At 36.2% G+C, this 13822-nt stretch overlaps 2 protein-coding genes across 5 annotated transcripts in view; both read right to left on the bottom strand.

Annotated features, from left to right (window-relative positions):
- LOC107725317 (choline/ethanolaminephosphotransferase 1-like) overlaps nucleotides 1–3343 on the bottom strand; it is a 10783-nt gene extending 7440 nt beyond the window's left edge. The window contains exons 1-3 of the mRNA XM_016534550.1: nucleotides 3279–3343; nucleotides 1700–2107; nucleotides 149–296 (exon numbers count right to left, since the gene is read on the bottom strand). Of these exons, the coding sequence (XP_016390036.1) occupies nucleotides 149–296; nucleotides 1700–2050 (499 nt within the window). The 5' untranslated portion in view covers nucleotides 2051–2107; nucleotides 3279–3343. The remainder of the gene's footprint in view (nucleotides 1–148; nucleotides 297–1699; nucleotides 2108–3278) is intronic.
- A 1811-nt stretch (nucleotides 3344–5154) lies between these two features.
- The window catches only part of LOC107725322 (kinesin-like protein KIF2A), a 16547-nt gene continuing 7879 nt past the window's right edge, over nucleotides 5155–13822 (bottom strand). For 2 of the 4 annotated variants that reach the window (XM_016534555.1, XM_016534554.1), the window contains exons 8-21: nucleotides 13009–13063; nucleotides 12759–12921; nucleotides 12557–12647; nucleotides 12339–12402; nucleotides 12161–12252; nucleotides 11813–11955; nucleotides 9319–9523; nucleotides 9094–9204; nucleotides 8929–8996; nucleotides 8611–8694; nucleotides 7645–7795; nucleotides 6585–6686; nucleotides 6269–6404; nucleotides 5155–6181 (exon numbers count right to left, since the gene is read on the bottom strand). In XM_016534555.1, the coding sequence (XP_016390041.1) occupies nucleotides 6096–6181; nucleotides 6269–6404; nucleotides 6585–6686; nucleotides 7645–7795; nucleotides 8611–8694; nucleotides 8929–8996; nucleotides 9094–9204; nucleotides 9319–9523; nucleotides 11813–11955; nucleotides 12161–12252; nucleotides 12339–12402; nucleotides 12557–12647; nucleotides 12759–12921; nucleotides 13009–13063 (1551 nt within the window). In that variant the 3' untranslated portion in view covers nucleotides 5155–6095. Of the gene's footprint in view, nucleotides 6182–6268; nucleotides 6405–6584; nucleotides 6687–7644; nucleotides 7796–8418; nucleotides 8695–8928; nucleotides 8997–9093; nucleotides 9205–9318; nucleotides 9524–11812; nucleotides 11956–12160; nucleotides 12253–12338; nucleotides 12403–12556; nucleotides 12648–12758; nucleotides 12922–13008; nucleotides 13064–13822 lie in introns of those variants that run through there. The other 2 variants (XM_016534556.1, XM_016534557.1) reach the window with 2 other exon arrangements.

Here is a 13822-nt window from a genome sequence, read left to right as displayed (position 1 = left end):
AAAAAGAAAATTTTTAAAAAAAAAAAAAAAAAATCTTTAGAGCTCAATCTTTTAGATGAATTTAATAATAAAGTAATAAAACATAGTGCCATGGATCTAAGTGTAATATAGTAGCTGACTGTATTTGCATACACAAACGTGAGCAGACCTGTAGAGAGGGAGTCACAGCCATGGTCAAAGAGCTCTCCAAGTGGTGTGCTGCTGTTGGTCCTTCGTGCCTGCTTTCCATCTATGGCATCCAATGATTGATAGATGAACAGACCCAAAGCACAGGCCAAGTATGCCCACGTTGGTGCCTGAAAAAGATAAAACAGGCTTAAATTTCGGTCCACTTTGATGCTTCGCACTGCACCAATGACTAACATGCAACTTCATACTTACTGCCACAAAGGTGGATATGAATGCGTTCTTTTATCTCTATAAGCCTTATTGTGGATACAAATGGTACGGGGAGAGAGAGGATGTCGTATTGCAGACTTGAACAATGTAGATGCTTTCCATAACAGCAGGAATCATAAGACTGTTATAGCTGATAAACACAGGCTGTTACAGCTGACAGAACAAGCCGTGTCTGACAATACACAGTGTCTTATTGCACTGTTTAAACAGACCACACACCACAGCAATTATCTCCTCTGGAGAGCTCAGAATATACTAAATTATGGCCTTCATAGACTATATGCAAGGCAGGGTAAAAAAGAACAGCCAAGAATTTACTGCAATTGCAACTAAATAATTATAGTTACACTTAGACCGATATTAAAATCAGCAAAAAAGACCACATCCTACTGCATAAGTTTTACGAAACTGATATTAAAGTTGACAAAAGATCATGCCCTAGTGGTCACTGCTACAACTGAACTAAATCTAAACCTGATACATAAATCAACAAAAAGGACAGTGTTCTAATGGTGACCACTGTAATCAAACAATCATAATTAGATAAAAAATTTATCTTAAATCTGATTAATTAAGAGTAATCAACAACAAAAAAGTATGATACTCTAATAGATATTATATACTTAAAAGTTTACTAAACTGATATTAAAACCAACAAAAAACAATGACGATGACCACTGCAATAACTATTAACACTAAAACTACACAAAAAAAAAAACGAACTAAAACCGATATTAAAATCAACAACAAAATGTTCTAATGGTGACCACTGCAACAGCTGTTAAATATTCATAATTAAAATATAACTGATTAAAATCAACAAAAAAATACCAGATGACTACTGTAAAAGCTACCTTGTAATCATAAATTGACTGAACTGATATTAAAAGCAACAACAACAACAAAAACATCCTAATAGTGGTCACTGCAAAAGCTACTAAATATTTGATTAAAACTGATAATAAAATCAACAAAAAGAAAATATCTTGATAATGACCACTGCAACCGCTGTTTAATTCTAAATATTCATAATTACATTAAAACCGATATTAAAATCAGGAAAAATTACCGAGACCTAATGTAACTGACCAGTGTAACTGCTGCTAAATAATAAGAACTACACTAAAACTGGTATTAAAATAATGAATAATAATTAAAATAACTGCACATTTTGCATGGACATTATTTTGAATCTGCACTATACCACTGTTAGCAAGTGAAAACAAAATGAATTGGGGTTTGTAGCTGATCTGTTTAAACCAGTACTGGAATCTACTGAAGCAGTGGAAGTGCACAATACCTGTTCGGTGGCAGTAGGGCAGTAGTATACCAGTATCAGAGTACTGATAATATTAGTAGCGAGTCCCACTATGGTGATGAGGTTCGGCGCCATCCAGAGAGGCACTTTGCTCACCAGCCAGCACCAGAATCCCTGCATGAAGGGCTCCAGGAGGGACTGTCCCGCACTGCTGTACCGATGCTCCTCCAGCCTTTTGAGCTGCTGCCGGGACAGACGGGCTACGGGAAGCTCCATCAGCTTGGCCAGGAGACCGGGGCCCTCTTCCACACCTGGTGCGTTCAGGTCACGGGCCACGGAGAAATTGTTGTCTGAATCGGGCCGAGCCCGGACAGGTCTCTTGTGTGAGCTCATGTTTCTCTGCGTGGGCGTGGTGAGCGTTGAATCCACAATGAAATTATGGGATTAGATCTACGGGAGCAAATACAGTAGCATGCATAAATTATTTTTGAACAAATGGAAGAACTCTGACACTACTGAAAAACTGGAATTTATAATTAAAGTTTTTGTGGGGTGGTGTAATAGTTACTTAGTTAACTGCTATTTAGTAAATGATTTCTATACGCTACAGTCAAGCTACACTACAGTCTGGAACAATCAACAAGCTAAATGTATTTATCAAGGGCAACAGAGAATTTTAAAGATCAAATGGGACGAGGACTGTAAAACAAAATTACTAAAACAAAATTCGCCGTATATTCTATTTGAATTCAATTATAATCAATAGTATATGCATATGTATATACACATACACCGATATAAAAGTGAATTCATTTAAATTTTAAAATTAAATTAAATTGTCAATTTTAAATGAAAATTACAGGCTATGAATATTTCATTATAATGTAGCAGATGTTCTACCAGCGCTTTTATACTTTAATAGACACCTCTTAAAACATTTTTACAGAATAAAATTATAAATATATGCATGTATAATTCTAAACTGATATAATACTTAATTTTAATTTAATATTTTTTCATTTTAAAATTATTAAAACTGAAATTATTGGAAGAATATTCAATTATAGTATAGCAGATGTTCTACTGGTGGTTTTATACTTTATTTGATGCCTTTTAATATATTTTAATAAAATTATAAGCAAATATATATATATTATATAAATTTACATACTTTATATAAATGTATACTTTGATGCCTTTTAAAATACTTTGCTCTGTCTTCGACCTCAGCTTAAAGATTTTGTCAACTTTAATGAGTACAGTATATACCGGTAGTTGATCTCACAGCTATAAAACAAAGAAAACATTATTTTTGTAATTTAATAGAGTCTTCAGTATCATTTTATATACATTTTATTTTAGGCATAACAAAATAACGACGTGACATTTATTTTTTACAACTATAATTATATATTAAACACATTTTAGAGAAGGTGTGATTAATACAGTTCGGCTGTGATCAACAGTACCTTTGTTTACCCACCACCCTAAAATACACCTGACAGTACAGGAAGAGGGCAGTTACAGGACAGAAAGATAAGAGAACGATGCATTGGGATCTAATAAAACCAAGCCCTTAAACTAAGACATTGATCTGCCGTATGTTTTATGACGTACTCACCAGTTAACTCTATTTATAAGATTATTAACAGCCCATTAAATCTGGAGGATGACGTCAGCTTGATAACAATCCGGAGAGTGACGTCGTCAGCTTGACAGCGATCTGTCAAACGTGTCAGACAAGATGATAAATGTGATATACCTATACAATTTTAATCATGTTAAACACGTTTTTAGAAGCAGCGTGATTAATGAAGTTGGGTTGTGATCAATAGTAACGTTACCTGTTTACGTGGTGAAGATGTCTTTCTCCCCGCAGCATTACTCTGGAGATGCCCGTGTGATGCCAAAAGTTGAATTCTTAAATGAATTGTAAATAAATTAAAAGAAATGCCGGGACGAAGAAACGTTCACGGCAACGGAGAACACGCTTAGGTGAAGGATGGTTAACCGACAGCAGGGTAAACGGCGCGGATGAGATGCGGAGGCGCGAAAAGCGCTTCAACAACGCAACGACAACGCCTTCCGGAAGTACGCATTTCAAAATAAAACCAAGCGATGAAATATGTTTTTTTTTAAATACATATATATATATATACATAGTAATATATATATATATTTACATTAATCAGATGTGTTGATTTTTTCAAATCCAATTATTTAAATTTGGAATAATAATGAACAGTCGTTCATTACACCCCGGTGTCCTGGTCAAATTGCCTCCACTGGCCCTTGTCAATCATGGCTAATCCCCATCCACTTGATAGGCTCTATCTCTCTCTCCTCTCCACCTGTAGCTGGTGTGTGGTGAGCGCAGTGGCGCCGTTGTACTGTGGCTGCCGTCGCATCATTCAAGTGGATGCTGCACACTGGTGGTGGTTGAGGAGAGCCCCTCATATGATTATAAAGCGCTTCGGGTGTACAGCAATACACAATAAAGCGCTATAGAAATACCTCATTCATTCATTCATTCATTAGTACTGCAATAAAAAAAACAGATGGCATGGTTTCTCATGAATTTTAGCAATGTGTACAAAATCTATAGATTGAAATTAAATTATTACTAATAGTAAAACTTGACGGTACGTCTAGAAGTTTTGTTTAGGGCTTTTACTTACGTGTATACTGTCGTAATTGTTTTATTTGTTTATTTATCCAACCCCCTTTTTTTCTTCCTTAACGGGACCGAATTGAGTAAACTGCGCCCCCTAACTTTGAAACTGCATCGACTCAAACCGGTATTAAAATCAGCATACGACTTCAGTGTAGTTGCTTAATCCGTGTATCATTCGATCATTCGTTTTTTGATTTAATATTGAAAGTAGAAAAATGAGAAATCGAGCCAAAATCTCATTTTCCGTTTGTTAAACTAAACGGAAAAACGAATAAACGAGCCGTTTTTCCATTTCTCGTTATTGCATTCCAAATAGGAGATGAAATGATCAAAACGTACACGGACCATTTTGCTTGAATAAGTTCTACTTAAAAAAAAAAGTATATCTACGATATAAAATATCAAAGAGAAGTATTTTTACTTCAGGTATGAAGAGTCCCGTGTTATTTTAGTATCAATGATATATTTATCCTATATTTTTTTGTTGAATTAGACATTTTCATATTTTTGTTTTAATTTTGTATATAGTATTGTTTTTGTCATTTGTATTAGGTTTGATGTCTATATAGTTTTTATTAATTTGTATTTCATTTTCAGTTTATGTTGGTACATGTAGAAAAAGTTAAATGTAATGTCCTCGGAAGAGTCAAACGTACTTATTATTAAACTTTTATACTTTAAGTCTCAACCTCTTCGACAAAATCACCGCAATCTTTAAATAAAACTCTCCTCTATTTTTAACAAACATAAGAAATCACAATTTCAGTACTCTTAAAATAGGAATAAAAAAATTAAAGTCAGGAAACAGGATAAAAAGGCAGAATTTTGTTGAATCATTCTTTATTTAGCAACCACTGAATTGAGAGGTGCCAACGCTGAAAACCTCAGCAGCAGATAAGTGGTATTCCCTATTTGTTATGAGAATCTTGCTGAAAGTTATAACATTGTACAAATATTAATAGGAGATGTGAGAATGTTGGGAAGTTTTAAAAGCAAAACACTAAGTTGGTGGACTGTTAACTTCCTTTCCACAAGGAAACATGATATGGCACGAAAGCATTTTACAGATGAACAGATGAGAGAGAGAGAGACGGCAAAGAGAATATCATGTGGAAAAGTGACAGCGGTCATTGATAAACCAACAAAACTAACTGCTGACAATTCTCACATTCATTTACATAACCTCAAGATTTTCTCCCAGCGCATTTTATGCTTCTTCGAGAACTTCTTTAACTTCATCTATTAAGCCTTCAAGAAATGGCAAAGTGAAAGAGTAAAATGCTGTAACAGCCAATCAACAGAAACATACACCGTGCCAAGTACGGTAAACCGACCCCCAAAAAGCAAGGTTATTAAAGTGCAAATGAACCAAGTCAGTCATGCTAGGAACGGAGTGATAAACTGTTGCAGGGTGTACATGCATACAATTTAGAACAACTTCGAAAGAAGGATTTCAGTGGTACAACAAAAAAAAACAAAAAAAAAACATGTGAGTATCAACTGATACAAGTCTGTACCCTTAACCTACAATGAAAAAGTAAATAAATAAAATCAATTTTAATAAAAAAATTCTAAAGCTTTCCTCAGAATCATTCAGGGGTTTTAATGATCAGAAAAATCCCCTTATTTTATCCTCTGCTGATTTGTAAGAGAATTACCTAACGCTTTATTTCACATGTGAAAGTAGGAAAGGTTTCTTCGGAATACTATCAAGAAGCCTACAGGACTCTTGTGTTTGTCGTTTCTCCGTGAGCGTGTTCCAGGCTACAGCGCACGGGGCCGCTTGGGGTTAATCTGCTTGCTGGCTTGTTCCTCCTCTTGGAGAGCAGAACGGAATGACCTCACTTTATCTGATAATACGAACAGACACGCATCCATTAATAATCATTCCATCAGGGGAAAACTGAAAGGAAAGAACATTCTAGAGGATGCTTTACCTCTGAGCTCAATAAGAATCTCAATCTTCTGGTCGAGAATCTGCTCCAGCTGAGAAGAGTAGGAGTCCACGTCGTAGTCCACCTCCTCAGTCATCTCCAGGAGAACCTTCTCATCCTCAAGCCACCTGATAGACTCCTGTCAGCACATATAGTGTGAACATCATCATTAGCAATTCCCTTTTTCAGTTTTGGGACTGAACCGTATCTGAGTACAAACGAAAGTAGAGTTCAGAACAAAGAAGCACAACAAACCAAACGCTGACGTCAACTGGACTAAAAAGCTCTAGTGTGAAAGGGACCTCAGAGGAATAAACACCTGAAACACAGCCCTGTGGTCTTCCAGAACCTGCTCCTCCATCTCCACCAGCTGAGACACCGCCTCGTGGAATGTGAAGAGCTGAGGGGAGACTTCCTCTTCCTGTCAATATTCAAACATAAGCTTTTATCCTACCTACATTAAAAAGTCTTAATGGTGTTTGGTCCACAATATCTGAGACAACAAATCGATTGCCTGCCTAATTTTCCTGTTTATGGTTCCAGCCTTATGCTTATAAATGATATATATAAAGCATGAATACACTGATAACAAAAAATAAAGCCTTTATAGGCACATACAGTTGAGGTCAAAAGTTTACATGCATCCATCTTTTCACACTGAGGACAACTGAGAGACTCATATGCAACTATTACAGAAGGTTCGAACGCTCACTGATGCTCCAGAAGGAAAAACCATGCATTAAAAGTGAAAACTTTTTGAATTTGAAGATCAGGGTAAATTGAACTTATTTTGTCTTCTGGGAAACATGTAACTATCTTCTGTAGCCTCTGAAGGGCAGTACTAAATGAAAAAAATATGATATTTAGGCAAAAAAAAAAACAATGTACACATCTCCATTCTGTTCAAAAGTTTTCTTAATGCATGGTTTTTCCTTCTGGAGCATCGGTGAGCATTTGAACATCTTTTATGTGAAATATCTTATTCAGGTCAGTACTAAATAAACAATAGCATGCATTTTGTATGATCCCTCTTATTTTGGTAAAATAACATTTTGCAGATTCCGAAAGGGGGATGTAAACTTTTGACCTCAACTGTATAAATATATGAATCTGCACAGAAAACAAAAAGGTATAATTAGTTTGAAAACTACAGGGTTAGGAGGGTTTTTCTTTCTTTCCTTTTCTTTTTTTAAATGAATACTTAATATTTAGCAAGGATGTATTAAATTTATCAAGTGACAATTATAATCTAATTTATGTAAACAGTAACAGACACAAATTACACTTCTAAAACGTATCACTGGAGTAGGACTCATTACTGTATCATCATGCATGCATTTTTAAAGCAGAGGAAGTACTAGGAACAGATATCTTTTTACATTCTGTTCACAGAGCAGTTTGAGGTCATCTCTCTGAGGGGAGTTGCCCAAATCCCATTCCTCATCCATGATGTCCAGCTGGTTGATGGCGTTGACATTGGGGCGGACTCCCTCTGTCACAGCATTGGGATCCACGGTCAGCTCCTTCACTCTAAATGCACAGATTGACAGCATTTATGATGTTTTTAGAGCAATCATGCTGACCTAAATGACACCATGCACAGGTCACAGGACTCAACTGGGGAGATGCTTGTTTTGGCTGCGACACGGCATACTCCTACCTTACTTTTAAAACAGAACCATACATTATTTCAAAAACGTTGTATGCTTTTAATAAGCATTTTAAGACAAAATCAAGAGCAGTTTGTTTTTTAATACAACAAAAAAATACAGACATCAGAATTCCCATAGGTGCAGTTGGGCATATAAATTACAGCAATTTGTGCAGCTAACGCAACTGTTTATGGTGTCATCTCATTTTTATTAATTGAGTACAGTGTTTATGTGTATTAACGTTTCTAAAGGAGAAGTAAGGATGACAGCACCACAGCTATGCCAGACATTCCCAGGGTTAGAGAAATGAAATGACAGCAGATCAGAGGGGAAATGAAAAATGTTTACACCAAAAGCACAGCCATTAGTGTGAGACGTGAGTGCAGCCAATGTTTCTAATAAAATGAAACAGACTGTGGTTTTATATATATATATATATATTGCAGTGCATGAGTATTTCCATGCATTGGCTGCAAGCCATTGTTGGTTGTCTACTGAGCAGTGCTGGGGAAGCTACATTGAACCTGATTGCCAAGCTATAATGTAAAAAAAAATGTTGAAAAGAGTTTGGTTACTATTACGCTACTGAAATATGTTAGTAACTTGTATTACTAGTTTTAGTTAGTCCCCAACACTGCTGCAGTGTATCTGACTAAGAATAAGGTGGGAAGCTGCATAGACATGTGCTCATACTCATAGGTAGGAGAGGGTTCAGAGCGACTTCCTCCTCCCTGAGAGAAGGGGATGTCAGAGGGGCTAATCCCAAACTCCTTTACTCTGAAGACAGTCAAGACAGAACAGAGAAAAACAGCAAGACAGAGAGAAGAGCACAGCCAATCAGGAGAGATGTATAATTATGACAAGACTTTTTCCCTTTGGCACTAGCTTGTCAACATATTGGTAAATACAACAACTTGATCGAGATTGCCTTAAACGGTTAGAAGCAACATTGGCAAGAGTTCTACTCAACTTCTGTTTTCATAAATGCACAACAGAGTGCCATGTCCTTACCTGTTGGCATATCTCAGAGTGTTCAGCGTGTTCTCACAGGAAGCCATGCCAGGAGAAATGGTGGCGATCTGATCAGACAGAAGTCACAATTAGAGCTGTGCAAACAGGCAAAAGTAAACTTAGCCAAATCCCAAAGTTCAAGAAGGATAGCTTAATCAAACTTACCATGCATGTCCTGGAGTTCTCGCCAATGAATGAGTCTCTGAGGACCTGTGTGAGCTTGCTCGCTCTGAATGGGGTATGAGGCTTATTACGGCCCAGAGCCCTGATACACTCCTAATACATGGGACATGCAAGATCACAGTGATTTACTAGGCAATTTCAAAATGACACTTCATAACCAAATGGTTGCTGACCCCTGCTCTTGGGTGGTATTTTTAAGGTGCTGACCTTCAGAGCCAAAAGACTCTTGTTGATTTCGGCTCCCTCTAAACGAGTCTGCCGATCAGCGCTGGACGTATCCGCTCCACGTTCGTTACCCGCCAGATCAATGAGTGAGAATTTGCCATGCATCTTGCCCTTCCTTCGTAGAATGATTTGGAAGACGGCATGGCTACGGGATGAGTGGGCATTGGCTGAGGTCTGACCTGAGGTCCTAAAATGGAAGATAAGAAGGTGAAATTTAAGTCAGGAGTGTCTGACTTATGTACCAAGACACTGAGTGGACTAATTACAGATCATCAAAGATCATGAATTGTTAAAGGGTTAGTTCACCCCAAAATTCTGCCATTAATTACTCACCCTCATGTCGTTCCAAACCCGTAAGACCTTCGTTCATCTTCGGAACACAAATTAAGATATTTTGATGAAATCTGAGAGCTCTCTGATCCTCAATAGACAGCAAGGATACTATCACGATCAACGCACAGAAACGTAGCAAGGACCAGGGTTCATACAGAAACTGCAAAATGAAATTCCAGGACTTTCACTGACTTTAAGCACTAATTTTTTGGTTTTCAAGGACTAAAATCAGAGATAACAATATCGTTATTATCTTTTAAATTCTAATAAATAAACAAATAAAACAAAATGGTACAAATAACGTGCAACACAAGCAAAGCATGCAATGACTGTGGCAACTTTAACATTTGAAAGGATAGTATGGCAAAGTTATCAATTTCCTTATTCAAAGTGATGTTTTTTTCATGAATATATGATTAACCTGAAGAGTAAAAGCTTCATCATGCACAAATTATGAGCTATATCACGTTCATGGACACTAGGGGTGTGAACAATACATTTAGCTCACGAGATGAGACAAAATACAGATACTTGGTTCACTAGAACGAGACAATATTTTAATACTATTTTAAAGAAATTTTCAATGACAAAATATTTGTCTTTTAATCACAAAAAAAAACAAAATGCTGAGCTCCGCAAAATAATGTAGTTGCATTTTGAAATATTTTAACTAATCTAGAGCCATAACTAACAATTATTTTGGTAATCAAGTAATCTGATTATTTTGACAATTGAGTAATCTGATATTTTTTAGTAATAAATTATATCTTTTTTTATTCGAACCAATAATAATTGGTTCAAATAAAGTATCAGAACCAAGTAACCACATGGTTTTATTGAACAACACTGTTAAAATACATAAAGTAACATGCCTATACATAATATGAATATAACCAACTTAAATAATGTGTTTTTCGAACAACCTAGTATGAGAGCCTGTTCTAGTACACCCCAAAAACAAAATCAAGACTTTGTAAAAGAGCATAATAGGACCCCTTTAAGTATTATAACAAATACCTACAGAGGGCGCCAACAGCCTGGTGATGTTTCACTTTACAAATTTAGATCCACATAATTTCAATATTTGGTCACATGCAAACTCAGAGCCAGGGTTTAAACTTTTATTTTGAAATCGCCGATGTACAACAAATCGCATACAGAAATATGTTGATGTATTCTCCTGTGTTGGCATAGGTTTCTAAATGATTTACGTTATAAATCTAGTGAGATAACGTGCACTGTTTTCCCAGATAAACGTTAAGCAACCCAAACTCACAGCATATGCAGAGGAAGAGGTTGTGGACCGAGCGGCTGAGATGGAGACGCGCTCCACGCTTGTAAATGATGACAGTGCAACACAAAGCACGTCAGACTATATATGCGTTCCCAAACGAAACCCAAACAATCAGCACATGCAATAAAAGACAGAACAATATAATGCAAGCACTATCAAAGGTTTTACCACAAACTCAACTTTATACTGATATCGTGAGACCGATTTGCACCTCAAGGAGAAATATCACGAGATCTTTTGCACTCCCGAAAGCCAGGCGAAACGGCTCTGTATTTATATCAGACGCGCTGCATCGTTAATTTTGCGAGAAAATATTGTTTTTATGGTAAACAAATTAACACCAATTTCGTAATCAACATAATCGCCGTTGTTTACGTTCAGTAGAAAGTGTGCGCATGCTGAACATAAACAACGTTGATTACGTTCTGGGGTACTCTCCAAAATGGCGGAAGACGGTAACTCGGGGAGAAGAATTGCTGAATAAATTATGTTATTATTGTTTTCTTTGCGTACAAAAAGTATTCTCGTAGCTTCGTAAAATTACGGTTGAACCCCTGATGTCACATGGACTATTTTACCGATGTCCTTGCTACGTTTCTGTGCCTTGATCGTGGTAGTATCCTTGCTGTCTATGGGAGGGTCAGAGAGCTCTCAGATTCCATCAAAAATATCTTAATTTGTGTTCCGTAGATGAACGAAGGTCTTATGGGTTTGGAACGACATGAGGGTGAGTAATTAATGATAGAATTTTCATTTTTTGGGTGTACTAACTCTTTAAGAAAAAGATACAGCAGCAAACAACTAGAGCAATATTCAGTGAACATGATTGTTTTACCCATCAAGTTTTACCTGCAACTGTTCCCTATTTCAATGAGTTTGAGGACATCCTCAGTGCATCTGACCTCACGCTCCTGAAGCCCAACCACCTGGACCTGCTGCTTTCCATCTTCTAACACACGTAGCTTAGCCTTACGATTCAACAGATCAAATACCTAAAGAAAAAAAGACTTTGAAAGACTTGTCCTATTTTTAAAATATGCTTTAGTTTGTCAACCATTTGTCATCAATTTTCTAAAACATTCCTGATAATCAAAAACAAATCAATCAATGGATGTGTACAATTTGTACAATTCTTCAAATAGTACTCTCAACACATTTTGGATTAACAAAAAGTGAATGTAACTAAGAGCCACTTGCCTTTCCACTGTAAATTTCAAAGAAAGTTGCGTAAACCTGAAGATCCAGCTTCTTATAGTTTGGTTTCTTCAGCATGAGAAAAACATCTCGAGCTGTTTGTGTAAAACATGCACATGAATGAGTTTGCTTGAAAGAAAAAGACTGAAGAAATTACAGGACCAAAAAAAACATCAATTACCAGCTAATGCATAGATTCCTTTTGAACAATCCTGGTTCTTTCCTGAAAAATCTCCACCCATGGTCTAAAACACAAACCAATCGATGAGATTTATTTATATGAATATAAATAAAAAAAATGACGTTGTGGCCATTTTCAGTACAAAAACTAGTAAACTGTACAAACTGTAATTAAAAAACAAAAAAAATTCTCAATTGTATAAAATAAATGCTTCTTACATGAGTTTTTCCACTTCCTGTTTGGCCATAAGCAAAGCATGTGGCCATTCCTCTATCAAAGATGGTTTCCACAAGGGGTCTTGCTGTAAACCTGTGAAGAAAACAGTTAAAAGATTTTTTTCCTCCAACAGTGACTATTTCCTGACATAATTTTTAATTAAAGATTCATGTATAATGAACAACGAAGGGAATCATCCTCTACCTGTAAACCATTTCATTTGTTGTGCTGTCATCAAAGGCATAATCGAAGCGGAATGTTTGGTTCTCTAGGTATCGAGTCAGGTCCACCTTCTGTTTTGGTTCATGGACCATGACAACATCTTTACTTGGAATAGTGATCACATCTAGGTCCTTTACCGTCAACTCTACAACACAAATGAGAAATAAATTACAACATACGAAGGGCAATCAAAAACCAAAAAAAAAAAAAGTATAAATGTCTGAGGCATTACCTTTTTTATTGAGGGGTCGTTTCCTAACACAAACGCATATTCTGTGCTCCTCAATCTGTTGAAAAAATGAATCACGTTTTACTTCTCTTAAAAAAATGTATTACTTAACACCCAAAAATGAAGTACTTTTTTCTTACTACTAATATATTATATTAAATATATTATATGTACATTTTTTGTATTACTATTATTATCATCATTAAAAAGTGGATCTAAAATGTATGAACATGAACGTGCCTGGGTCACATTCTCCCCAAAGCTCATATGGAGAAAAAAATCTGAATAAATAATCATTATAATAAAAATAAAATAATGAATAAAAAAAACAACAATAATAATAATAACATAAAATTAATGTGGAAAAATGATAATACATGATGGCTGACTGTGTTTGTTAAAGGTGCCATAGAATGGAAAACTGTATTTACCTTGGCATAGTTGAATAATAACAGTTCTGTACATGGAAATGACATACCGTGAGCCTCAAACACCATTGTTTCCTCCTTCTTATGTAAATCTTGAGCACTCAAAAGACCACTGAAAAATAGGCGAATCAGAACATAACACCGACTGTGACATTACAGTCGGGATCACTAATAGTTACGCCCCCAACATTTGCATATACCCGCCCATGTTCTAGACTTGCACAGCCAAATCATCAGAAGTTCTGCAGGTATTGTGAAGAAACAAGTGAGGACAACAGCGAAAATGGCAGATCATGGAAATAAATGCTATGTTCCAGGCTGTGCAGGAGATGTGATGTGCAGGGATGGGCTGGTGTCTGTATTCAGAAAGGCACGGAAAACAAATAACG

This window comes from Sinocyclocheilus rhinocerous, unplaced genomic scaffold (genome assembly GCF_001515625.1).
Source record: "Sinocyclocheilus rhinocerous isolate Xijiao unplaced genomic scaffold, SAMN03320098_v1.1 scaffold785, whole genome shotgun sequence".
Classification (NCBI taxonomy): Eukaryota; Metazoa; Chordata; class Actinopteri; order Cypriniformes; family Cyprinidae; genus Sinocyclocheilus; species Sinocyclocheilus rhinocerous.
This window is presented reverse-complemented; position numbering and strand designations above follow the sequence as displayed.